The sequence below is a fragment of the Ictidomys tridecemlineatus genome, chromosome 8 (assembly GCF_052094955.1).
Source record: "Ictidomys tridecemlineatus isolate mIctTri1 chromosome 8, mIctTri1.hap1, whole genome shotgun sequence".
NCBI lineage: Eukaryota > Metazoa > Chordata > Mammalia > Rodentia > Sciuridae > Ictidomys > Ictidomys tridecemlineatus.
The window spans coordinates 129,177,557-129,204,508 of NC_135484.1; the positions used below are offsets into that span (position 1 = coordinate 129,177,557).

Here is a 26,952-nt window from a genome sequence, read left to right on the forward strand (position 1 = left end):
ACCAACACGTCCAGCTCTCTTCTTGTATTTAAAGAAAAACATGCTATAATTTTGATAGGAAAATATTGTATATTAAATTGGGTTAAAATAGTTATCTTTGTAATGATTAATTTTATTTATGTACATGGTATTTTATGTGCCTTTGTAAATTTTTATTTAGTTTGTAATAACTTCCACATATTTTTCTTGAGAGCCATTATACATGTGATGTATTTAACAGATATAACTTCAGTATTATACTTATGTGGTATTTTGTTCTCTAATTAAACCAAAAATCTTTCTGGGCTCTAGAAACTAATCTTTCTCAAACTTTATTATTTTTATTTTTCTTAATCACCTCCTCTTTCTTCCTAGGCTTCAGATTTCCACTGTATTCACAAGTATAGCTCTAAATTTATGCTATCACATAACTGTACACTGTCATTGTACACACATATTATAATTTCTACAGGTCTAAGCTGCTTGGTGACGAGTATTTCATCTATATATAAACAGTTTTCATGATGAAATAACCGCAATTTCTACTCCATCTTTAGTTCATGAGAATTTATTTTGTGTCCTCATCAATACTTTGTATTCTTTTTGTTGTTATTGCTTCTTACTGAAATTTTAAATCAGGGGCACACAGAGATTGGGCCACATATAGTTGCTTAGGGCCTTGCTAAGTTTATGAGGCTGGCTTTAAACTCAGGATTATCTTGCCTTAGCCTCACAATCCAATGGGATTAGAAATGTGTGCCATGGAACCTGGTTCTATTTTAACTTTATATTGAAATATATATCACTTCTGAAAATAATTTATTCTTGATTTTAAGAAAGCATAGAATATCATTTTCCCCACAAATAGCCCTTCCTTTTTTTTTGGAAAAGAAGTCATTTTTTTTTTTGTTTTTTTGGAAAAGATGTCAGTAGTGCCAGATGTATAATTTATTAATGTCTAAATGGCAAGGTTACTATTATTATTATTATTATTATCATTATTATTATTATATGTATTAGTTACAAAACTTTATAGGTTCATATTATTATAAAGCATATACTCTTTTCTATAACTTCATAGCATACATCAGTGTGTATAAAAATGACATTTTGGGGGTTGGGAGGTGAGGGAAGGGATCATGGGGTTAGAAATGATGGTGGAATATGATATATATTATTATATAAAGTACATGAATAAAGAGGTGAATTCATGTAAATATAATTTGTATAAAACCAGAGAAATGAAAAATTGTGCTCTATATGTGTAATAAGAATTGTAATGCATTCTGCTGTCATATATAATTTAAAAATAATTAAAAATTAAAGATAAATGATGACATTATGTTCTAACTGAAAATAAATATTACTCCTTTAAAAAATTGAAAAAAAAGGTCTGTTGGTCAGTTGTAAACTTTATAAAGTACAAAATGTATCCTGAAAATTTGGTAATAAATAAACCTAGATGTAGATATTTATAGTGTTGTCAGCAAAATTTAAAAAAAAATACTGTAGAGTTAATTTTTTGCAATGAATACTCATAATTATATGAGATGCATTTTTACATGTATGTGTATATTACCATTATATATAATTAATAAATGATTACTACATCTCGCATTAACCACATTTATTTCAAATTAATTTATCTTTTGAAAGCACCAATATATGACACTCTTTGATATATACACTTGGTGTGTCTTCAAATTTGTCACTTTTATGTATTATGTTCTTTTCTTTATTCTCCTTTTTATAGAATTTATTTTTCCAAATTATTGCGATTAATGAATTTTAGACACTTCAGTTTAACAGTGCAGTCTATAGATTTTCTTTTTTAACCTCAGATAAAATACATTCCAATTTTAATAAGCTTATTGTTATGTAGATGACTTCTAAAAACCTGCATATATAACACCCTAGCCTGATCTTACTCTGGACTATTGATATCTGGGTGGAGGGGATCTCAAAGTGATTCATGGAAAAGGCAGAACAGGGATGGGTCAGGATGTGAGATGATAGATGCTGAGTATGTACTAGTGAGTATTAATGAAAAAGTATTGGTAGAATAGGTACCGGTAGAGAGAAAAAAAGTGCTGTAAAGAAAAGCGGGAAAGAATGACCAGCTCAAGAGTTCAGATTTAAAAAGTCTAATGGTGGATCAATGGTAGTATGAGGGTACGGGGTAGTTTCTTTGGAGGCAGAAATAAGGTAGAAGTGAAAGAAGAAGGTAACTCTGACACAGTCCGCAAGAGAAAGAGTCAAATGAATGGGTTATGTATTTATTTCTTCCCACCTTGAGGTGGAATTGATAATTCAGAGTATGTTTCAGTAGGTAGTATAAAACCATTTCCAAGTAGCTTTACAAATTTATATGGCCACAATCAACATTTGATAATTCCAGTCACATAAAATCTGTGTACTTTTTTATCTGTTTTGTTTATTTATTTATTTATTCATTTTAGTTTTTTCATTCACTTTTGCTTTACTATTATTGTGTAATAGAAAAGCAAAAGTGAATATATATATATATATATATATATATATATATATATATATATATATATAAATGCACACTTCTATAACATTAAAGTCAGCCAGCCTCAGCAACTTAGTGAGGGTCTAAGAAAATCAGCAAAACCCTTTTTCTTTATAGAATAATTTATTAAAGGCTGAGAGTGTTTCTTAGTAAAAAAGCATATCTGATTTCAATTTGTCATATGAGAGAGAGAGAGAGAGAGAAAGAGAGAGAGAGAGAGAGAGAGAGAGAGAGAGAGAGATCTTGCAAAAATAAAAAAAATAATCAGTGACACTCTTAGTGTCAAGGATGTAAATAATTTCAAAGTAACAATGAGCTAGTTGGAAAACTCATCTAGGTTATTAACTATTGCTTGGGAAGTTGGTCTGCTCTCCAAAATATAAAAGTAAGAGAGGAATTCTTTATTAAAGTGTGCATAAGAAAAGAGAGGAGTTTTGACACACCTTTTAGTTGATCCAGACTGGGTCAACTTTAGTGGGTGATTAGGGTTCTGCCAAGATGATAAATCCTTGAGTTATTTGGAATAATATGATTTTATTTAGTCTTCATAAATGAAGATTGAGGTATAATATAAATAAGGCTTGGCAAAGTAAAAACATTTCAATGAAAAGTAAATGTATGAATAAACACATAAAACAATATTTAACAAAAAGTTAACATTCAGAATATTTATGCAATTATGTAATCACCAGTAATGTAAAAACAATGACAACTAAAGAAAAAGTGAATTAATTAAAAACAAATAAATAATGTAGTGAATGAATTAATTAATGAATAACTAACAAGTACAAAGATGTAATGTGACTGGAATTGTCAAAGTCAGCTTGTAGCCAAGAAAAAGTGTAAAGGTACATAGAAATGGTGTTTTACTACTTACTGAGACATACCCTATGAACTATAAATTCCACTCCTAGGTGGGAAGAGTTGAACACAGAACCCATTCACCTGGCTCTCTCACTTGGGAACTGTGCAAAAAATTACCTTTATCTTTCCCCTCAAATTTTATTGCTGCTTCCAAGAACACTACCCTCTATATTCACGCTATCATTGTAGACTTGATCATTGTAGAACCCCTCTACTGTTCAAGTTTTTCTTCTTTTTTTTCATTGCTCTTTTTCTCCCTACCCCCATATCGTCCACCAGTACTTATTTTGTATAGAAAAATCTACATACTCATCAATCAATAGTCTTATATCTTACTGTATCCATTTCCTACCTTGTGCATGACCACTTTGAGATCCCCTCCATCAAAACATCAGTAGTCCAAAGTGATCAGAATGGGGGTAAAATATGCAGAATATTAAAGGTCAGTTACACAACAACAAAGTTATGAAAAGTGGACTTCATTTAAAGGTGAAAATAAAAAGAAAATCTTTAGACTTCACTAGTTAAAATAAAGGATCCAAAATTTATGAGTCTCAATAATTTGAATTATACCTGTGAGTCACTTTTTTTTGGGGGGGGAAGGATATAAGGACATTGCTAATGAGTTTAAAGCTCAAACAGTTTTTTTTTATGAGACAAAAAACAAAAAAATTTTAAAAAACATTAAAGTAATTGTAATATCCTTTTCATAAAAAATGCATATTTATTCACAAATTGCTTTAACCTTATAAACAGTTATAAGTGTCAGTACACTTCTCTCTGGGCTAGGTCCTATTATTGGGAGAAAACTTTACCTTAAAATAACCCCATACAGTGGCATTTAATGCAATTAACAGGACATCAAATAATAATAATAATAATAATAATAATAATAATAATAATTGAGGTGTCGGGGATTTCAGGGTTGTGAAACATACCTGTAATATGTTACTTGAAAAGCCATCACAGGAGAATTTTAAACACTGTCTGAAGACATATATGTAAATATTATTTATAAAAAGTGTTTATGGGTTCTGTAGTCAGGGTGCACAAGTCCAATACACAGTCTTTTTGTTTTCTTGAATATTTTTGTTGTAGATGGACACACTACCATTAGTAATTTTTTTGTTGGTTGGTTTTTTAATGTGGTGCTGGGTGTTCAACCCAGTACCTCTCGAATGCTAGGGAAGCACTCTACCACTCAACCATAACCCTAAGCCCCCAAATCCTTTACTTAATTCATTTTTTTTTGGCGGGAGTGTATGTGTGTAGTGCAGGACATTCAATCCATGGCCTTATATAAGCAAAACAAGCACTCTGCTGACTAACCTATATCCTCCGTCCTGATCTGTAGTCTTTTTTTTATAAAAACAAACAAACAAAAAAAAGCAAGAAAACGAACTTCTGCAGACACAGCACCTTTATTTGTAGGTCTCAGCAAGGATCGAACCCGGGTCTCACGCATGCCAGGCGAGCGCATTACCACCTGAGCCACACCCCAAGTGCTTGTTTTGTCGTCTTTTAATAGTGACAATGGAGCAGCCTGTCATTCAGACTTTGATTCTGCGCCCACTTGGCTGAGGTTGGAAGCAGTGCCTGAAGCCTTGGCCAATCAGTCTCTTAGGCGAGAACTGTCCAATCCTGGTGCAGCCGGTGATGAGGGGGTGGGCTTCCACGAACTTCCATTCCCTTCGCGTCCGGAGCGGCCATTTTTTCAATCTTTTTTAGGCTTTCTGTCCTGCATCTGGAGCCCAGGTTTCTGTGCTATGGAGAAGCTGAAAACAAACCACAGGGAGACCGCTGAGAACCCTGAAAGCCAGGAAGTGGTAAGTGTGCCTTGTTATTTTGAGACTGCGGAGGAAGGTGGCTTAAGGCTGACAGGAGTGGCAATGGTGGAAACTGGCAGTCATGGCTAGAGACTTCTCCTGGTCCTCTCTAGAGTCTTGTGGCCAGAGGGTCTCTCTGTGGTAGCCTAGCCTTCACCTCCCTCTTACTAGTCTAGTGAGGCTTACATCAGCAGTTGAAAACCTGGGCATTTTGTTCCATAATTGTATGGTGTTTTCAGCTTCTTTCTAAAGCCCTTTGTGGGCTTCCATGTCCCATGAGTCCAGCATGACTCTAGATTGCATAGTGAAGACTGAGATAATTATCAGGAGAGGACCCCAAATTTATTTTTTGTACTCATGCATGAGATAGGCTGTTGATTTTAGGGCTTGTTACTCATAAGGGCTTGTTTGTTTGTGTGTTGTTATCTTTTTGGTAGCATAAATTCAACTCAGAGGTGTTCATTCACTGATTCACATTCCCACCCCTTTTTAAAATATTTTTATTTAGAGACAAGGTCCCTTTGAATTTCTTAGGGCCTCACAAATTTGATGATGCTGGCTTTTAACTCATTCTCTTCATGAGTCCTGAGATTTTTAAATGTAGGGGAAGCAGTATCTCAAATCCAGAACAGACATCTGAAATCCAGAACTTCAGTTTAGCTCTCCATAGGTCTCAGAATAAACCCCTAGTTTTCTAGCTCTCTGTTCACACATCCAAAACTAGGATTCTCGGTTCACAGTGAATAAGTATAAAATAGAATAGATAGTATAATAAACCATGTAATGTGGATAATGGGTCTCACTCAAACACACCTGGCTGCTAACTGAAAGATATGTTAATGAGCACCATTAAGTCCTATTTCAAATGTGAAAGACCTTGAAGCCCACTTGTGGGAACAATTCAACAAAGTCCTTTGTCCCAGGGGTGATTCCTGATTGAATTTGAAGATAAAAGAATTGGTCACAGAAAGAATGAAAGTGAACCCCTGTGGTAGTCAGGATGCCTTTTCCAAAGCCTATTCTAAATGCATTCTGCCCAAAACCATTAGTAAACTTCTAAGATGGCACATCAAGATGAGGTTTTTTTTTTTTTTTTTTTTTTTTCTTTTCTGGTATCATTACTCATATCACATAGTGGGAATTCTATTTCTTAGATTTTTTTTTCTTCAAAATTTGTGAGACAAGCACCCAGATGCAATTGGCAAACTGAGAAATTTTGCTTCATCTCAAAACTCCACTTTCAGCATTATCAATCATTATTTTTTCATGTTTTATTTCAATTAGATGCATTTATGTTTTTCTACAAGAAATGAAGGGCATTTTTAAAAGAGTTTAATTTATCATTCTGAGATTTTCACATCATGAGAAGCAGAATAAAATTAGGTGACATTAAAAGAATGAATCTCTCCTAAATGAGGTTTATGTGTCCCAATTAATAAATTTTAAAAGCTGTAATGGGTCATCAATTGATGTTTTATTTATTTATTAATGTATTTGTTTGTTTACTTATTTATGGCCAGACCATTTTATTAAAATAACCCACAGAAGGGTCTGGGGTTGTGGCTGAGCTATAGAGCACTCACCTAGCATGTGAAAGGTCCTGGGTTGGATCCTCAGCACCACATAAAAATAAATAAATAAATAAATAACCCACAGAAACACTCCAAACATTTTAGGAAACTCTTTTCCTGCCTGGTGTGGCAGGAAAAATAAAAGTGGGACTAACTTGAATTTAAATTACATGTAAGTTCAATCTCTCTCTCTCTCTCTCTCTCTCTCTCTCTCTCTCTCTCTCTCTCTCTCCTGGGGATTGTATCTCCTTTTGATACATCTTCCTCAGCCTTTTCAGCAATCTAGAAGGCAAGCACTCTAGAAGCTGAGCTATTTACTCAGCCTCATTTTTTTTTCAGAGCGGAGAAACCAGGGACTCTACCACTGAGCTACATTCCTACCCTTATTTTGTATTTTACTTAAGAGACAGGGTTTGAGTTGCTTAGTGCCTCACCATTGCTGAGACTAGTTTTGAATTCATGTTCCTTATGTTCTTGTAAACAGCTGATATTACAAGCATGCACCACCATGCCTGGCCAATTTCAATCTTATGGGCTAAAATACACAGCAAATTAGATCAAAGTCCATGTCAATAACTCCATACATTATTTAAAAAAAAAAAAAAAATATATATATATATATATATATATATATATATATATATATTCTCTTAGTTGTTGAAAAACCTATATTTTATTTACTTATATGTGGAGCTGTGCCTCACATGTGTCAGACAAGTGAGCTACCACTGAGCCTCACATGTGTCAGACAAATGAGCTACCACTGAGCCCCAGCCCCAGCCCCAGCCCCCTGGAACATTTTTTATGGGGGATATTGGAGATTGAACTCAGGAACACTTGACTACTAAGACACACCCCCAGGGTTTTTTGTTTGTTTGTTTGTTTGCTTTCTTTCTTTCTTTCTTTCTTTCTTTTTTTTTTTTTTTGACTTTATTTAGAGACAAGATCTCACTGAGTTTCTTAGCACCTCATTTTTGCTAAGGCTGGCTTTGAACTTTTGATACATCTTCCTCAGCCTTTTCAGCAACTGGGATTACAGGCTTGCACCAACACACCCAGCCCCTGGAACATTTTTAATACCTGTTTTATATAGATTTTAACCAGTAGCCTTAACTTTTTTCTATATATGTTTGATTTGAATCCATAACTCAGAAATCAGTGAAACAGAATCTATTTTTTATCTCTAACACTTCTTTCAATTATGACAGTATCTGAGTTAAGATTCCCCTTAAAGAATCTACTATATGTTGTGTTCTCATTCTGACCTCCCATATGACCTAGTTCTGAGTTTTAGAATATCTGAAACAAGGTTTCCAGAGATTCCATTTTTTTTGGAATATTTAGAAACCACCACTCTCTGAGTCTTGCCTTCTAGGGACCAGTTTGAATTTTAAGTGTGTAGCTTCTGAAGGGATGGACTAATTGGATGCTTTGCAGCTGGAAGGCATTTCTAATATACTTTCTATCTAAAAGGTACTTCATTTGTTTCCTTTTATTAGATACTGTGAATAAAGATACAATAAAAATAGACACGTGGCAATATCTTTAGCAAAAGGATTCAAATTCCTTTATATATATATCCAAAGTTGTTATTAGTGGATTGTGTGACTTTTTTTTTTTTTAACCAAGAATTATTATTTATATCTTTTTATTTATTTAAATACTGGAGATTAACCCCAGGGCATTTTACCATTGTGCTACATACCCAATCTCCAACACTTTTATTTATTTATTTATTTTTGAGAGAGGGTTTCACTGAGTTTCTTAGGACCTTGCCAAGTTCTTGAGGCTGGACTTTAACTTGAGAATAAACCCCTAGTTTTCTACCTCTTATCCTCCTAAGCCACTAGGAGTTCAGGCATGTAGAATTTTGCACTGCTATCCCAAATTATGACTAGTGGATTATGTGGCATTTTTATTTTGGGCTTTTAAAGAACCTTAACACTTTTATAAAAAATATATTTATTGGTTTTATATTGTCATCAATATTTTTAAGTATTTGTGTACCCTGGAACCCCTATTAATTATGAGATATTTACTTGGTTTTGTTTGGTTTGGTGCTGAATATTGAATCCAGGGGTACATACCACTGAGACACATCCACATTACTTTTTATATTATATTTTGAGACAGGCTCTCACTAAGTTGATTGTAGCCTTGTTATGTTAATGAGGCTGTCTTTGAACTAACAATTCTCCTGCATCATTTTTCATAGCTTCTAGAATTTCAGGCATATGCCACCATACATGACAATTTTAGATTTTTATAATAACCATTCCAACATTTTCTGCATAGGCTGCAGAAAATTTATTTGATTAATGCATTAAATCCCTGAGGCAAGTATATGTGAAGTAGCCAATGTAGGAGTGTTTTGTAAAGATTAGCAAGGATTGTGGAATGTGATAGACATTATTATCTAAAGTACATATATGAAGATAGGAATTGATGTGAACATACTTATGATGTGAACATACATATGAAAAATTGTTCTATATGTGCAATAAGAATTGTGATGCATTCAGCTGTCATGTATTTAAAAAATAAAACCAAATTAAAGATTTCTTTATATGTATTGCTGAGAATCAAACTCAGTGCTTTGCACATGCTTGCAAAGTAGTCTACCGCTGAGACACAACTCCAGTCCATGTACCCAGCTTTTTATACTCTTTTTGTAGTAGTCAGAAACAACTTTAAAAATTGCATTTATATCACTTTTCCTAGTACAGTAATGTATTACTAACTAAACTTATTCTTAGTATTTTTTAAAAAATAATCTAATGGATGACTGTTATTTTTTTTCCAGAGATTATTTTATCACTTCTTTAGGGCTTGGTAAAGGGTCTTCTTTTTTTCAGAATGTAGATGCCTCCTATTATCAAATGGTTCCATGCTAAATGAGTTGAAAATAATGATTCTAAAAGTTTACAATTCACACATTTTCAAGACTATAGGGGAAAGGGAAAGGACAATATTTACAACCAAGAAACCATTTCCCATGGAAGCATAGTATCAGTGTCCAACCTGGAGTGTAATCCAGATCTTTCAGTGATAAGGTTGTTTAAGAACTACAAATGTAGGTTTTTGGAATCCTCTAAAGTACACTGAATGGCTTTAAATCATTTACTCTTCTTCAAAATAAAATTTCTACTACCTACTTAAATAATAAAGCACTATGAATGAGAAAGGTGAATGAGACTTAAGTTCTGTGGAGGTACTAAGATTGACCTTTAATTATAGTTTATAAATAGTCAAATAAGAAGGACCTTAGAGTTGTCTCATCTTTTCCAACACATGATATGGAATACTTAGATGAACTGACATGAAATAATGAAAATGCATTTCAGGGAAGTGATATCACAGAAATTTTCAGGGTAGAATCTTGGAAATGTGGGAAAATATATTCATATACATATGCATTTCTATTGAAAAAATAAGTGATAAATACATGAGTATCAGAGTAAATTCAGTGTGCCTCATGCATTGTATGTTGAAGGTAATGATAAAGGAGTAACTGAGGGATTCAGAACTCTATAATTGTGGGAGATATTAATAGCAATTTAGAAAAAGAAAATATAGTTAAATCCCTTTAGATTTGCCTCTGTCCTCTGTTCTTCTTATAAATTTAATTCTGTCAAATGAGATTATGTGGGTATGGTTCTCTCTGAATTTATGTTTTCTCTTGTTTTTAGGATTTTGTCAGCTATGTCATGTAAAGCCCTGTCCTAAACTCACTTTGGGGCTCTTTTACCACATGTTCTGGACTGCAGAGCAGAGACTCACCTCACTCGTTCTGTGCAATGAATTGACTTTTGTCAATCTTTGCAAACAATGGTAGGGAGAACAAGGATATTGGAGGTCTTTTATATCCTATAATATGGTTGTCAGACCCTGTGGGTTAAAGGGTAGTTTCTTGCTATGTTAGAAACACCTTCCCTATGAGAAGGGTTTATCTATATTTTATGTTTTGGAAGCCCCATAAACACAGAAGAGAAGCATTTATGGTCACAAACCAAGGAATGCCAGAAGCCATTAGATGTGAGAAAATACAAAAAAAAAAAAAAATCTTAGAGCTTTCAGAGGTAAAAAATTTATTTCTGTTTTCTGTAAGAAAACTAAAATTTCTCTTTGGCCTGACAATATTTTGATGTTTTAAACTTGCTTGCAATTTCTACCTGTGTTTTGAATTCACCTATGCCTGGCTATCCCTTACCAGATATCAACCCTCTCTAAAACCTTACTGGTGCCTCATAAATCCTGGCTCCCACTGACCAAAATACAATTCTCTCTAAATCTCAGTGGCAGCTCATAAATTCTAATGTCTGGAGCTGAATTTATTCCCTCCCTTGAAATGTTAGCCTTGTAGATCCTTAACCAGCTATCTGCCTTTGTATTATGATTGTCAAAATCTTGTTAGCTGTAAGGACCTTAGACACCCACCTCCTTTGTAACCTTTTGTGCTGTAAAAACTTTATTCTGAAGATCAGGGGGATGATCTCTAGCATGGGATCTTGTAAGAGACAGTCCTGGCCAGCTTTTGTGTGCACAATACAATCTTGATTTAATTTGATTTAAAATTTGAGTTGGTGGTCTTTTATTTGTGTTTTGGTTTAACATTAACCTTTTTTTTAACTTCACTGTAAATAAAACCAAAGAACACAACAAAACTCCTGTAAATGAGCCAGGTGCATAATAATAGTCATTCTTTCCTGAAAGCACAGTAGTCATTAAAGAAATAATATAAGCTTAAAAATTAAAAGATAGCTCAAATATCAAGGGAGTTTAGGAGTTAGAAATTTTTTTCTTTCAGAATATAGGTAGTAAAATAGGAAAAAAAGATAAAATGTGAAGTATAAATATTAAATAATATGTGAAAAAAATCACCAAAATATTTATTACAATAAATCATATCTACAGAAATGGTTCAAAAGAAGCAGTCTTTTTGTCAGGGAATAAAAATTTGGACAGAAATGGAAGTTTTGGTTCTCTTTTTAAGTAGTTTTACTCATAGTGAATAATCTTTACACTATTTCTGCATTTTACTGTTTGGAATTAATTATAATTCATATATCTGTAAAAAAGGTACTGAATGCAGAAAAATATTATTACTCATGTTTAAATCACCTACATTATTTGATCTTTCCCTTTTTAAACTAAAAATCTGCATAAAACCATCTCTTAATAAATATGTTTATCTCTGTATATTAGCAGCAACTGAGTTATAAAATTTGCTATGATAACTTGTCTCTTCATGTACTTAAAGACTATGAATTTACTGCTTAGCATTTAGGTATAATTTTTTATAGTGTTCTCTAGTTATTTACGTCTCTGTGCCAAGTTTTATACCAAGCTCTTAGTATGTGCCTTAATTACTCTGTGTAGCAATGTAGGAACCATGTCTTATTTGTGACACTTTGTTCCCAGAACTGTGTCTAAAGGGAAATATGTACAAGATGATTATTCAGGAAAAAAATCTACCTAATATTATATTTTATTTTATATTTATTTATATATTTATGTACACACATTATTTTTATTATTTAGAAACACAGTTTGGTCTTAAACTACACTGATTCTAGTGTATTTTAGCTTGAATTGGTTGTGAAAAACAAACTTATGAGACTTTTCTCTTTGTTGTTTGGTGATTTCTGCAACCTCAGGAACCTAGTGAATAATGGCAGAAATAAATAAGTAATTCTCTAGTTTGAGGCAGAATCATCAAACTAGATGATGTTTTGCTTCTGCTTTCTATCTTGATCATTAGACACATACCTTTAAATTTACATGGAACACTTTTGGAATTCTGTTCTGCTTTCTATCTTGATCATTAGACACATACCTTTAAATTTACATGGAACATTTGGAATTCTGTTTTGTTAGTTCTTCTAAAAAAATCAAAGAAAGTGAAAAATAATATAGGAAAGGTAAATAATTAATTTAAAACAATTCACTTCTTAAAATAAATAATTTTTTTTAAATTACAAAAAATTCTGAAAAGTTAGAAAAGTTAAAAGATTTAGAAATAGCCTAAGGCAACTTCTCTTTTACTCAGGACAGTAGACTATATCTCCAACTCATTCCTCTCTAGAATTGGACTGTGTGCAAATATGAAAAAAAAAAGTACTAAGATGCCCCACATGGCTTATAAGTTTCAAAATTCTGACAGGAGCTCAAATCTGCCATTTTTTCTACTTTACAAAATACAAAATCTTAAATTTGTATACTTAACAAACATTTGCAGAAGTGTAATTTAAAATGACCTAAAAAAATGAAAAAATCATTGAATGACTGACCCACTGAACATGAGGGACTTATAGTATTGAAGCCTTTATATTAAATGTCTTTTTAACATTGTCAAAATTTTCCACGTTTATATTATCAATATATTAATCAAAATTTTATGCATTTAATAACAAATAGCTTAGTTCCTGTTTTACTCAGTCTTTTAAAAAATTGGTAATAATTAATATTAATAATTTAATGCTCATGCTTGTTAAAGTATGAAACATATACTTTAAATGCTATGGCTATAGCAAGTGAAAAATCCAGCCTAATTTCCTCTTAAGATTGGAAGCCATCTCATCACAAAGGCATGAAAAGTTAATTTCTGCTTCATTATAAATTGCTGTGATTTGTAAACTTGCTTGAAATGCCTGCCAGAGCCTTGAACTCACCCATGTCTTGTTTTCCCTCATGAGATAACAACCCTCCCTGAAACTTTAGTGATGACTCATAAATTCTGGCTTTCCCTGACCGAATAACAACTCACTCTGAAACTTTAGTGGTGCATCATAAATTCTGATGTAGTGATCTAAACTTACTCCCTAAGTGCTGAACCATTTAGACCATTAACCTACTACATGCCTTTGTATTATGCTTGTCAAAATCCTGTTGTCCATGTAAGGTCTCAAACACCCCCATTTTGCAAATTTTTGTGCTATAAAACTGCAGTCCTAGAGAACTGGAGTGCTGTCTTCTTTTCCCATGGGTTTCAGGAGAGACTGTTATGCTCAAATGCAGTACCCCCAAAAGACAACCAGAGACCAAGATAGATGTATGCAGCAAATAGGTGTTTATTGTGTTTATTGTGACTAAGAGGCCCTGAGCCCGGGGTTTGCAGTAGTTTTATACACTCTTTGGGGAAGGCAGGTACCCCACATACATCATAACATCTCTTAGCAAATCATCACACACCTTGGGAAAATCATAAACAACTCTAAAACATGATTAGCATTTTCACTGGTGGGAACAAGTTGGGTTAAGGGTGATTGGTTAGTACAAGATGGGGATTCATTTGAACAGATTGGTACAAATAATTATGTTTTTTTTTCTTTTTTTTTTATACTGTGTTTCTAATAAAAATGTTCTCAGCTCCAAACCTATATTTCCCATGTCCAGCTATGTTAGAATATGACATAGATAATTCTATTTGATAATTTATAAAGAAGAGTTGAGAATATCTCTTGCTTGTGTCTCCCTTCCTTAGAAACTGAACCAGAACTGTTCTTGGTCCTGAAAATGGAGGACCATAACCAATCAGATATATTAAAAAAAAATGTTGATTGATTGTATATTCTCTTCTCTGTTCAGATCCTTGGCCCATTTCTCAATTGAGTTATTATCATCATCATCATCATCATTATTATTATTTGCTTAGTTTTTTGTTTTCTTTATGTACCTTGGAGATTAGTGCTCTATCTGATGTGTGAGAAGTAAAATATTCCTCCTAAAATGTAGGCTCTGTCTTCACCTCAAAGATTGTTTCTTTTGCTGAGAATAAACTTTTTAGTTTGATTCTATTTCATTTATTGATTATTTGTTTTAATTCTTGTGCTATCAGTGTCTTATTATAGAAATTGGGGCCTAATCCCACATGATGAAGATTAGAGCCTGTGTTCAATACCATTAGACATAGAATATCTGGTTTAATTCCTAGGTTCTTGATACACTTGGAGTTGAGTTTTGTGCATGGCGAGAGATAGTGGTTTGTTGAAGAGGCTATCTTTTCTCCAGTGCATGTTTTGACACCTTTGTCTATTATATAATAATTATAATTTTGTGGGTAAGTCTCTGTGACCTCTATTCTGTACCATTCGTCTGCAGTCTTTTTTTTTTTTTTCAAATGCAATGCTGTTTTTGTTGCCGTTGCTCTGTAGTATAGTTTAAGGTCTGGTATAGTGATGCCACCTGCATCAATCTTTCTGCTAAGGATTGCCTTAGCTATTCTTGGTCTCTTATTTTTCCAGATAAATTTCATGATTGCTTTTTATATTTCTATGAGGAATGCCATTAGGATTTTGATCAGAATTGCAGTAAATCTGTATAGTGCTTTTGATAGCATTGTCATTTTGATAATATTAATTGTGCCTATTCATGAGCAAAGTAGATCTTTCCATCTTCTAAGGTCTTTTTTGATTTTTTTCTTTAGGGTTCTGTAGTTTCCCTGTATAGACCCTTCACCTCTTTCATTAAGCTGATTCCCAAGTATCTTTTTGGGGTTTTTTGAAACTATTGTAAATGGGGTAGTTTTCTTCATTTCTTTATCAGAAGATTTTCACTGATATACAGAAATGCCTTTGATTTATGGCTGTTAATTTTATACCCTGCTACTTTGCTAAATTTATTTACTAGTTTAGAAATTTTCTGGTAAAGCTTTTTGAGTCTTCTAGGTATATAATAGTATCTGGCATTTGCAGGTAAATGGATAGCATTGGAGAAGATTATGCTAAGTGATGTTAGCCAATTCAAAAAAAATGTCAAATATAAGGAGCTGATTCATAATGGGGTAGGGAAGGAAAGCATGAGAAAAATAGATGGATTCTCAATAAAGAAGAGGAGTGGGAGGAAAAGAAAGAGGGCAGGGGATTAGCAAGAATGGTGGAATGTGATAGAGACCATCATCAAAAGTACATGTACGAAGACACAAATTTGTATCACCATACTTTATATGCAACCAGAGATATGAAAAATTGTGTTCTATACATGGAATAAAAATTGTAATGCTTCTGTTGTCATTTATTTTAAAAAAATCAATAAAAATATGAAAAAATGTTCATAAATTATATACATTAAATATGTGCATGTTATATATAAAATATATGCATATATATATATACACATACACATATATATATGCACATATGTTTATATATAGATCTAGGGAAAGGCAAGACTCTTTCCTGAATTTTTAAAAATCAATTTATTAATTTGTTCTAAGTTGCTAATAGAGCAGAATGCATTTCACTTCATAGTACACAAATGGAGCACAAAATTTTATTTCTCTTGTTGTACAGAAAGTATAGTTACAAAACCCATGTAACTCTACTTTGTGTGCAACAAGATTTTCATCTCATTCCACCATCTTACCTAACTCTATACCATCTCCCATCACCTCCCTCCACTTTGTCTTATTCAAAGTTTCTTCATTTCTTTCATGCTACCTTTCACTTCCCTCGTTGTGGATCACCATCAACTTAGCAGAGAAAACATTAGGTCTTTGGTTTAGGGGGATTGGCTTACTTGCCTTAACGTGATATTCTCCAACCCTTAAGAAAAGAAAATGTTATAGACAGGCCTTTGGGTCTAAGGCCATGTCATAAAATAAGAAATATACCATTAATCAATTTAAATAATAAACTCAAATCTTTGGATCTGGGAAAATACACACACACACACACACACACACACACACACACACACACACACACCCCATACACTTTCTGGTTAAATCTCCTTGCTGTCAATCAGGGCAGTTTCTCTCTAGTTTATATCTCAGGAGAAATATTGGTTTAAAAAAAATGTATCTTTCACCTGTAGTATAAAAAGAAGTGATCATATCCTTCATCTTCCTGAACTCAGGACAAGCATAGCTCTCAAATATGGTTCTGTGAACTGAGATTTTCTGTAGTCTTGACATAATTTTTGAGGGTGCTGTTCCAAAAATACATATACTTTATTAGTAATATTTTAAATACATAATGGTAATTTTCACATAGTGGAAATTTTGGGTTATACTATAAAATTCAATTTTTACTATTTTTATATGAATTCTAAAAAATAATTATCTTTCCACCTCATATAATTTTAATGTTCAATCTGTTTCCATACAAGAGAAGTGAACTAAAATTTTATGGGATTGTCACTGTATTATTTGCATTCATAAAAAATGTATTTACATGTATAATCTACAAATTAAAAAGGCCTCATATGCAACTTTAAATGCAAATACTTTTCTGGGTTGGCTAGATTTTACTTCTCCAAGGATACCTTGCCTTAAATTTGCTGCAGCCTGAGGATCTAAATTTCAATTTCCAGAGCCTCAAAATAAATAAATAAATAAATAAATAAATAAATAAATAAATAAATAAATAAATGTACAAACAAGATCCTACAATTGTGACACCATTTATTTCTAGATTTAAGGTTATGTCCTGTCTCTCAAAAAACTCACTAAGCTCAGATTGAGCATATTAAGACATAAGTTGTGTCCAATTGAGAGCCCTTATATAAGTATTGTTCAATCTACACATTTCAGTAAAGAGAAGCAAGTTTTGACCATCTAGTGTAAAGTCTGCCAGAGTGGGTATCCATTTCTAGGCTCCCTCACTTATGTTCAGTGCACCTGATTTTTTTCTCCTGTATAAGTACTTTGTGATTTATAGAGAGGACATGTGGTTCCTAAAAATACAGTAAATGATGAGTGTGCAGTGAAATACTGAGACTGGATGGTGAATCTGGTTGAAACTGGCTGCACTGACTATGGTGGGAACTGGCAATGGTGGACTAGAATCCCTGGTGTAATCTTTGGTTTCTGCAGTCCTGCATCTTCTGAGAAAGATCAACTATGAGTCTCCACTGGCCAGTCAACTGGACCATATATTAACAGTAGACCCAGAAGTCCTATGTATCCTATAGAATATCTTCATCCCTACCTTAAATTCTATGTGAGAACATTTGTGGCAATATTTCCGAATCTTCTCAGATTGTGTTGTGGATTCTGGAGTGGGGAGATCATCACAATCACAACTCCATGTATTTTTTCCTCCAGGAGAGGGGTGAGATACTCTATAGGTATCTCAGTTTTTCTTTCCTCCTGAATTCATTCTCCTTCTTTTTGGAGATTGTGGTATTGTGGATTGAGCCAGAGGTACTGTACCACTTAGCTACATACCTGGTAGGTTTTTTTTTTTTTTTTTTTTTTTTATCTTCAGACAGTTGCTGAGTGTGATTTTAAAATTTGTGCACCAGTATTGTGAGTTGTATTTATATATAAAACTTTAGCTTCCTGTTCAATGACAACTTCCCCCTTTCTCAGTATTATCAGTTACATTTTTGCAGTATTATCAGTTACTTTACCCATCTTATATTTCAAATGAACATGGTATTTTCAATTGTTATACCAAAAACTGGATGAGACTTTAAAGTATTTTTTTCTCTCTGAGTGCAATGATGCATGCATATTAATTTCAGAGACTCAAGTGCCTAAGTCAGTAATATTTCAGTTTCAAGGTAAGCATCAGGAACTTAGGTAGACCAATTAGACAATTAGAAAAACCTGTCTCAAAATTTTAAAACATTGCTGGGTACGTAGGCCAGAATTAACATGCTCCTGTTTCAAATCCCCAGTACCATAGAAAAAAAATCAAAAGCAAAATTTTTTGTTGTTGTTGTTGTTTATGAGCATTTTATATGATTGAAAAGTAAAGAAGAATTGCTTGATCTTGGAAAAATCATGTGTTTTTATTCTTCTTTTGTGTCTCCAAAGGCAGACAACCTGTCAGAGTGTCTTTATGCTCAGATTTCCTTTTGTGGAATGTATATGAGAGCATTCTCATTCCCTACTCTGATATTTTCCTGGAACTGTGTTTCAGAACTATGTAATATGAGGACCCCACATCTGGCAAATCTAATGTCTCTCGTAAGTCCAGACCAGTACTTGAGGCTTTTCTTGTTCAAGAGCAGTATAAATGTAGACAGCTTAGTTTCTCAAAGAAATAACTGAGAGAACTCTCAACTTCCATTTTTTTTTAAATGTCTTCACTAATTTTATAGTCTAGCACAGTGTTTCTTTCTTCCATATTCATATAATTGGAGTACTACTTACTCTTCCACTTTTTCAGAGTAACCATTCTAACAGCTGTTCTCAAGCTGCAGAAGATCTTATAGTTGGCTGGTGCACTAAAATTTTGATGCAAGCTTTTTAAATTCCAGGGTGCCTTATGCTCACTGGAAAAAAAAATTGATGTGCACCTATTTTAGAAATAAAGAGGGATCTGTGATTGTAACAATTTTTCTTCACTAATATTTGAGATTTTAGCCCATTACAATGTTTGCACACCAATGTGAAACCACTCCTTTTTGATCTAGGGAGATTTGCACCTGCACAGTTACCAGTGCTTTCAATGCTTTGAGGTTTCAGTTATAGTCCATTGTATGGAAAAAGTTAATATCAGGACAAATTACTTACAGAAATAATTGGTTAGGTCTGATGTTATTAGTAAAGTGGGCTGGGTGAGAGAGCTCAGGAAGTGCTAAACTGCTACTTTGGATTTCAGTGGTGGTCTGTATTTCCCTGTTAATTTTTTGGTACTGTCTAGATAAAAGTTCAACTGTCAGCAACAGCTATTTGCATTTTTAGAGAATGTTGGCAAATCCCTCTAAGGGATTAAGGGGTTCCCTTAAGATTTAACACCTCTTCCCCTCTGGTCTAATGGAAAAAAGCCCATGGATCTTGCATGGCCATAGAAAACCACTTATTTTTCCCCCCTGGAGTTGATACTCATGCATATCTTATTCCTTCCTCTGTGTGTACAGATAAATTAACATTCAAACTACAGGCAATTTAGAGTTAAATAATATATTTCAAATTCAAATGAATCTTCCTTTATTTATATTAACACTGGATTCAGGCATTTCGTTCCAGTAATTTTGCATATTGCTCAAATCAGGAAAATCTTCAAGTGCATTCTACTCATCTCTTGGTAGATATTTTTTTTTCCAGTTTTCCAATGTGTGTGCCTCTAATTCTTTTACAGTTTTAAGAAGGACTCAATACAGGAGTATATACTTATTTGGTGTATCCATAAATGGAGGGAGATTTATATTCTGCTTTTATTTATTTTTGTTTTATTTTTTAAAAAAATATCTCTCTTTATATCTGCTATTTGGTGGATGCTTGTGTATAATACCAATGTCACACACATTCTGCACACAAGTCCCTTCTTGTGATCTATGCCTTTTATTCTAACATCTACCTTGAGGTTGGATTGTGGCATTCACTTACATTAAATATTTTATTGATATGTTTTGATTTATGTACTTATAATAATTAACAATAAAAAGATATTTGCATACATATGAATTGCCCTATGTACTTTTCTATATTGTGATTTCTTTATGTTAAAATTAGTATACTCTTGTAATATTATAACATGCATTAGTGTCAGGTAATGATCACTAGTACATTTGCTCTTATTTTTGTTTTTTAATATTTATTTTTCAGTTTTCGGCAGACAACATCTTTGTTTGTATGTGGTGCTAAGGATTGAACCCGGGCTGCATGCATGCCAGGCGAGCGCACTACTGCTTGAGCCACATCCCCAGCCCACATTTGCTCTTATATATGAGAGAGTTCTTGCCTAATTTTATATACATTTATCTTTCCAGGAAAATTTTAGAAGTTTTTGCTTTGATTTCTTCTTTAACAAAAGGTAAAGAATGCTAAAATTTTGACCAGTTATTATTAAAGGGTACCTTGGGAAAATGATCATTTTTATAATAGTTTTATCCTTTGTAAATATGTTGAGTATTTGAGTCTTTTATGTTCTTTTCTGTATTTTTATTTTCTCAAATACTGCATATTTCTTTTGTAAACATACTTGCGTATGAAATGCAACATTCATGTGACATCAACATAAAACATACATGGTATTTTATAGTATTTGTGAAACTGGATATAATACATCAACAAAAATTCTAGCTCCTAGAATTTACAGTTTACAAAATTTAATAATTATTTCTTCCTCTTTAGCCATGCCCCTTGGTTTCACCGCTGGAAGAATATGGCTGTATTCTCATGTACAGTTGCTATAATTTTAGTCTCTGTTTCCTGTGTTGGTGTATCATATACATTTTATTACAAAACAGTTTCTACAAATGGATAATAAAAGCTTAATTATTATTTTTCTCTTTTGTAAATGCATTTATTCCACATATTCATCAATGCTATTTAATTCATCTATATGATGTGATTTTATTCAATGTTACCTAATTTCTAAAGATTTTGTTTTTATGATTATTGAACACTTAGGTGTATCCTTTTTAAGGTGACTCTTCAAGAACTTTTTCTGTTTTTCTTTTGCAATCTGTATTATTTCTTCTTCTTATAAGCGTTTGATTATATGTGAGGAAAGATTTTTTATTACCTTGTCAATTTTGCACCTTTTAATGTAATCATTTGATGAATATATATTTTTTGTATTAATATTTTGTAATTCATAAGTTTAAGCCTATTCTATAATTTTGAAAAAAAAACCTATTTATTTTCTTTTGTGATATTAGGGATTCAACCAAAGTGTCTTAATGCTGAGCATATGCTCAGCTCTGTTTTAAATTTTATTTCTAGATGGGGTTTGCTCAATTTCTTTAGTTGGCCTTAAATTTTGAACTTTATGCCTTAGACTCCAGAATAGTAGATATTTCAGGTGTGAACCACCATATGAACCCTATTATGTAAACTTTTGAGCTTTGTACTTTCTTAAATATTTCAGTATTATTTATTAATAACTTATATTCACCATTTAGTGTGTCAAAATATGTTGTTATGTTTTATGAGTGAAGGGATAAAATAGCATTTTATTATTACACTGTTTTCCCAATATCCTAGCATGTTTTAAGAGTTTTGTTGTTGGTGTTTTCTGTAGTTCTACCATTTATTTTATTATGAGGTTTACCCTGATTGATTTTACTTCATAACATCAATCATGTGGCATCATGGTATTTTGGAAAACAGTAGACTTTATGTACAATCATGGATCTCACAAATATTTTTGCCATGTACTAGTCTATACCATCTAGATTCTGTCATTGCACTCAGAGAATTGGAAAATTGCACAAGATTCTTAGGATAAATTTTCCAGAGTGTATTTCTATAAAATGAGAAATCATTATATAGGCCTATATTTGCAATTATACACTGCACAATTGATATAATTTTTATTTGTTGAATTTTCAAATTTGCTAGTGCTTTCTTTTTTAATTGTATCTGCTTTTTTTTTTTTTTATTTGTACTGAATATTGAACCCAGGGGTGCTTAACAATAAAGCCACATCCTCAGTCCTTTTTTTTTTATATTTTATTTAGAGACAGAGTTTCTAAGTGCCTCACTAAGTAGCTCAATACAATATATATAAGACAATATTATATATAGTATTGTCTTAGAATTTATGATCCTTTTTTTCTTATCCTCCTCAGTCACTGGAACTACGGTTGTCCATCACTAGACTGGGCTCATTTGCTTTTTAAAAGCATCAACATTGATATTGGTAACTCTGTGTTATGTTTATCTTTAATAGCCTCTAATTTTGCTCTTTTGCTTAAGACTTTCTTTACTTTTAGTTTTTAAATTTTACTTTTTATTGGGATGGATAATTCGATAATAAATTCTAATCATTTTGTGGATTACTAATATTTTTTATGTTTTATTTTCACCTTAGTTATAGATGAATTCCAATTTTTGCAGCTGTACGGAGGTCTAAGTGAAACATAATAACCTGTATGGATATTGCTAAAGAAATGGAACCATAATGTTACCCAGTTTTTCGACTGCACTGTATATACTCAAAGGACATAAAATCAGCATACTACATTGACACAATCACATTAATGTTTATAGCAGCACAATTCACAATAGCTAAGCTATAAAACCAACCATTCAATGATGAATTAGTCCATTCAATGATGACAGGATAAAAAACTATTGCTTATGTACACAATAAACTATGAATCAGCCATAAAGAAGAATGACTTTATGGCATTTGCCAGGAAATGGATGAATCTGGAGATTTTATGCTAAGTAAAACAAACCATTTCTTTAAAACCAAAGGTTGAAAGTTTTTGCTGATATGTGAAATCTAAAGCTTATAAAGTGGGGAAGGGAAAGAAAAGAAGATCAGTAGGTTGCACAATAGTAAACAAAAAATAAATAAATGAATAAATAAAAGGGACAGGGATAGAAATATAAAATATATATCTCTAAGTAAATTCTACCTGCTGAGGGCCATTGCCAAGTAGGAATGACGCAGAGATGCTGAGGGCCATTGCCAAGTAGGAATGACGCATCGATATTTCCTTGCCAGGGTACCCCATGTTAAATGGACTTGCCTTGGAAATTTGCTGTGACATTGCATGTGTGTTTGAGAAAGGTGACCCTACTGAATGACCAGGGTGGATCTAGGATTAGGGTGTATCCTGCAGGCTTTAAGAAGTATTCATGTTTAAGATAATTTGGGTTTAGGGCATTCCCAGTTTAAGACAATTTTAAGGCATTCCCGGTTTAAGACAATAGGGGTTTTAGGGAAGTTGGAGGTTGAAGATTATTGCTGCTGGGATTAGGGTGTTCCTGCTGCTTGTTCCCGTTGAGTTCTCATGAGATTAAAATGGGATTTGGAAAAAAGCCTCGTGGAGTAGGTAAATTGGGCGGACAGAACTGGGATTGCCCCAGAACGTGTTTGTACAGGGCCGGTGTGAGTTCCAGAATAAAGAATTGCTGTTTGAATCTACAAGGTGTGTGGTGGCTCGTGATTCAGTGCCAAGCCAAGACACTGGCATCTACCATCGTCTCCACCAACAAGAACAGAATTTTTATTAGGATAAGATATATCCCATGCTTGGATAATACCATAAAAATCGATTTTACTGTCAAGTAGAACTAGAAAGAACCAATAAAATAAAAAACAAATTATATTTGTTTGAAGAGCTCTATGTATATTCTATATAAATATCATACAATATAAACATCAATCAATCAATATATATATGAACTTTATATATAAAGTTCATATTTATATAGTATGTTAAAAATCTTAAATTATAAAAAGGAAAATTTAAACAGAATTATTGTTGCTATTTTTATATTAATAACATACATAAATACTATAAAATGTTTCAACTTAAATAAACTAATAAATATTTCCATTAAGTGGTCTGTCTACCTTGTTACATTTCAAAATTTTTCTTATACCATTGGTATTGGAATTACTAGAGATCTCACTACGCATTCAGAACAGCCAACTCTATCAGAGAAATAACAAATAAGATTCTACACATTAGTAAATCTCTGATTAGTGGTTGTACAATTAAAATTTGAGGATTTCCTTTCTTAATTACCATAATTTTCTCACCTGAATAATATACATAATTTAGATCATGATATAGAAAATTAGAAAATATATATATTTTTAGGGTAATGCCTGAGTTTTATATTGTGTTTCATAAATGTGGAGTATATATACTTTTTTGAACTTTAATCACTTTTTCTGCAGAAGTAGATAATAGTATCATGGTGTTCCAAAACACCACCTACATGATAGTCTACTAACTCTCATTTCAACTTCAATAACATTACAGACTGTGCAAATGTTCATGTGGTCAATGTGTTATTTATTTACCTATTCTTATTTTAGGAACTGTTAACATTCAGGGATGTAGTCATTGATTTTACTGAAGAGGAGTGGGAATGCCTTCAGCCTGCTCAGAAAAATTTATATAGAGATGTGATGCTAGAGAACTATAGAAACTTGGCCTTCCTGGGTAAGATTAATTTCCCTTTAAAATTTTTAATTAATAATTATTATTTAATTTACTTCTGTTGCAGAGTATCTTCTGGGAACTTCTCAATAAGAATGAGTTTCAGATTTTTGTTTCAAAAAAAAAGGGCATTTTTATACAGATATTTTACACTCTCTCTCTCTCTCTCTCTCTCTCTATATATATATATATATATATATATATATATAGATAGATAGATATAGATATAATTTTACTCTTTATACATCCTTCACTTTAGATAAGTAGTACCTAGTATAATTTAGTGATGTAAACTATTGTACTACACATAGCAGGGGACACAGTTGAGTCATTCAAATGTCAAGGAGAAAACCAAACTAAAAAATGTTGAAAGAGTAGTTATCCAGCAGAAGAAATTTTCAGAAGCTTAGGTTTATTTATTTTGATTGTAATCATTGAGTACATACTGCCCTATATTTATCACATTTTCAAATTTATTGTTGTTCTCTATTTTCTTCTTTAGTGATGTCCCAGTTTATTCAGATTAACCACCAAAACTTACCTTTTGTTTTGAGGGACAGCATGATATGTTTCAAATCCTCTTTTGAGTTAGCCTTTAAAGAAGAAAACAGAAGAGAGAGACACACACACAGTAAAAAGGAAAAAAAAAAAAACTGGCCATGCCTCTTAACAGCTGCACATATAATACCCCAAAATTACATAGCTTCTGATACCATGACTACATTCTAACCCAGTGTTTCTTTAACCCCAAGTGCTAGATAACCAAGAGTGGGTACAGTTAATACAAATAAAGAGCCCCTTCTCCCTGAGGACATTACCACAGAAACTAGATAGTGCACCTATAGAGTTGTCTTAATAGCTTCAGGGAGAAACTGCTGGGCATTACAATTGTGGGACTCAGGGTGCCAGTTACCATCACCCCCACACTTTCCTGTCTATTTCCAAGGTCAGAATACCTAATACCTCCCCACTTTTTAAAGGCCTTTTGAATAAATAATATTACTTATCTCCTTAATGCTGATGGGGCAAAAAATAGGGCAGGCATAGACAACAGCAAGTTCCAACATCAGTAAACATCCACCAATGAATATTTTTGACCCAGATGAAATTGAGTAAACATGAAGTTAGCTATTCCAACAAGTCTAAACATCCATCATCTTGTTGAACCTTCTTAATTATATCTTTAAGGTAATCTAAGTCTTTTGAAATAAAATTACTATTATATCTTAAATTGAAGGAACACATGTTATTAAACTTCTGATATCCTTTATGATGTAACAATAACACAAAATCAATTGCAGCATGATTGTCAAGTATGGCTTGACAATGTTGTTTTTGTTCTTCATTAAGCCTATTTACATCCATGGAGGCATGATTAATACTGTTTATGATAGCATAGGCGAGTTTCATAGTAGTTTGCACAACTACTGAATCATTACAGTTTTTATCAAGAGCAATAGACCTTTTATGAATAAATTCCACAGGATGGTGACCTATTAAATACTATGTGGATGGTAAGGACACATTATTCTGCTAAGACAACAATGAATACCATGAGACATTTTTATAAGTATATAACAATTTCATGCAAGTGAGTCAAGATATTGTAATGGGTTGTAGAAGTCCAGGATCTGACAGTACTGAATTTCCCACAGCTGGTGTACAAAACACAGAGCAACATTTACAGAGTTTTGTGTGAGTTTAGCAATCAAAGAAGTAACAAAATTATCTAGAGTACATTCTAACCCCATTTTAGCCAACACCTGTTAAGCTGAGGCTGTTAATGGTTTTATACCCCTCCCCCCCTCAAGTAACTAGAATTCAAGTATCTTGGGGTCCTCTTTTAATGTATCTCCTCTTTTGAGAATAATTATTCTCTTGTTTGGATGGACTCTTCTCATCCAGGGTTAAATGAAACTTGGAGATCAGCTTGTGAAGTCCCTGATGTTCATTTATAATTGCTATTTTTCATACATGAAGCTAGAGTCCAAACAGGACATGTTGGCATGTGATCAAAGGCATAGGATCTTGTCATGCTGGTGAGGTGGAACCTCATATATTACATAATTTTTTTGGTAATGACTGTTTGAGAATAAAATGTCTATTCAATGCAGATGACCAATTTTGAGTATTTACTTTATGTTGTATATTGAGCACATTAACTGTAAATAAAACAATATTTAATACATATTAATATAAGAGAGGCTAGATCTTTGTTTCTGTTTTAAAAGGCAAGTATTAGGATACAATTTTCTCACTCAACCAAAGCTCGACCAAAAGAATTATGAGAAATTTCATGATTTAAAACTATATCTCATTGATTAAAACTTGTGCAAAAGGATGAGATGTAAAGGCAGGGGCATTATTCATCTTTAAA

At 32.7% G+C, this 26,952-nt stretch overlaps 1 protein-coding gene across 1 annotated transcript in view; it reads left to right on the plus strand.

Moving 5' to 3' along the window:
- Positions 1 to 5,046: 5,046 nt before the first annotated feature.
- The window catches only part of LOC101972175 (uncharacterized), a 33,472-nt gene continuing 11,566 nt past the window's right edge, over positions 5,047 to 26,952 (plus strand). The window contains 2 exon segments of the mRNA XM_078020425.1: positions 5,047 to 5,202; positions 24,452 to 24,578. Coding sequence (XP_077876551.1) covers positions 5,143 to 5,202; positions 24,452 to 24,578 — 187 coding nt within the window. The 5' untranslated portion in view covers positions 5,047 to 5,142.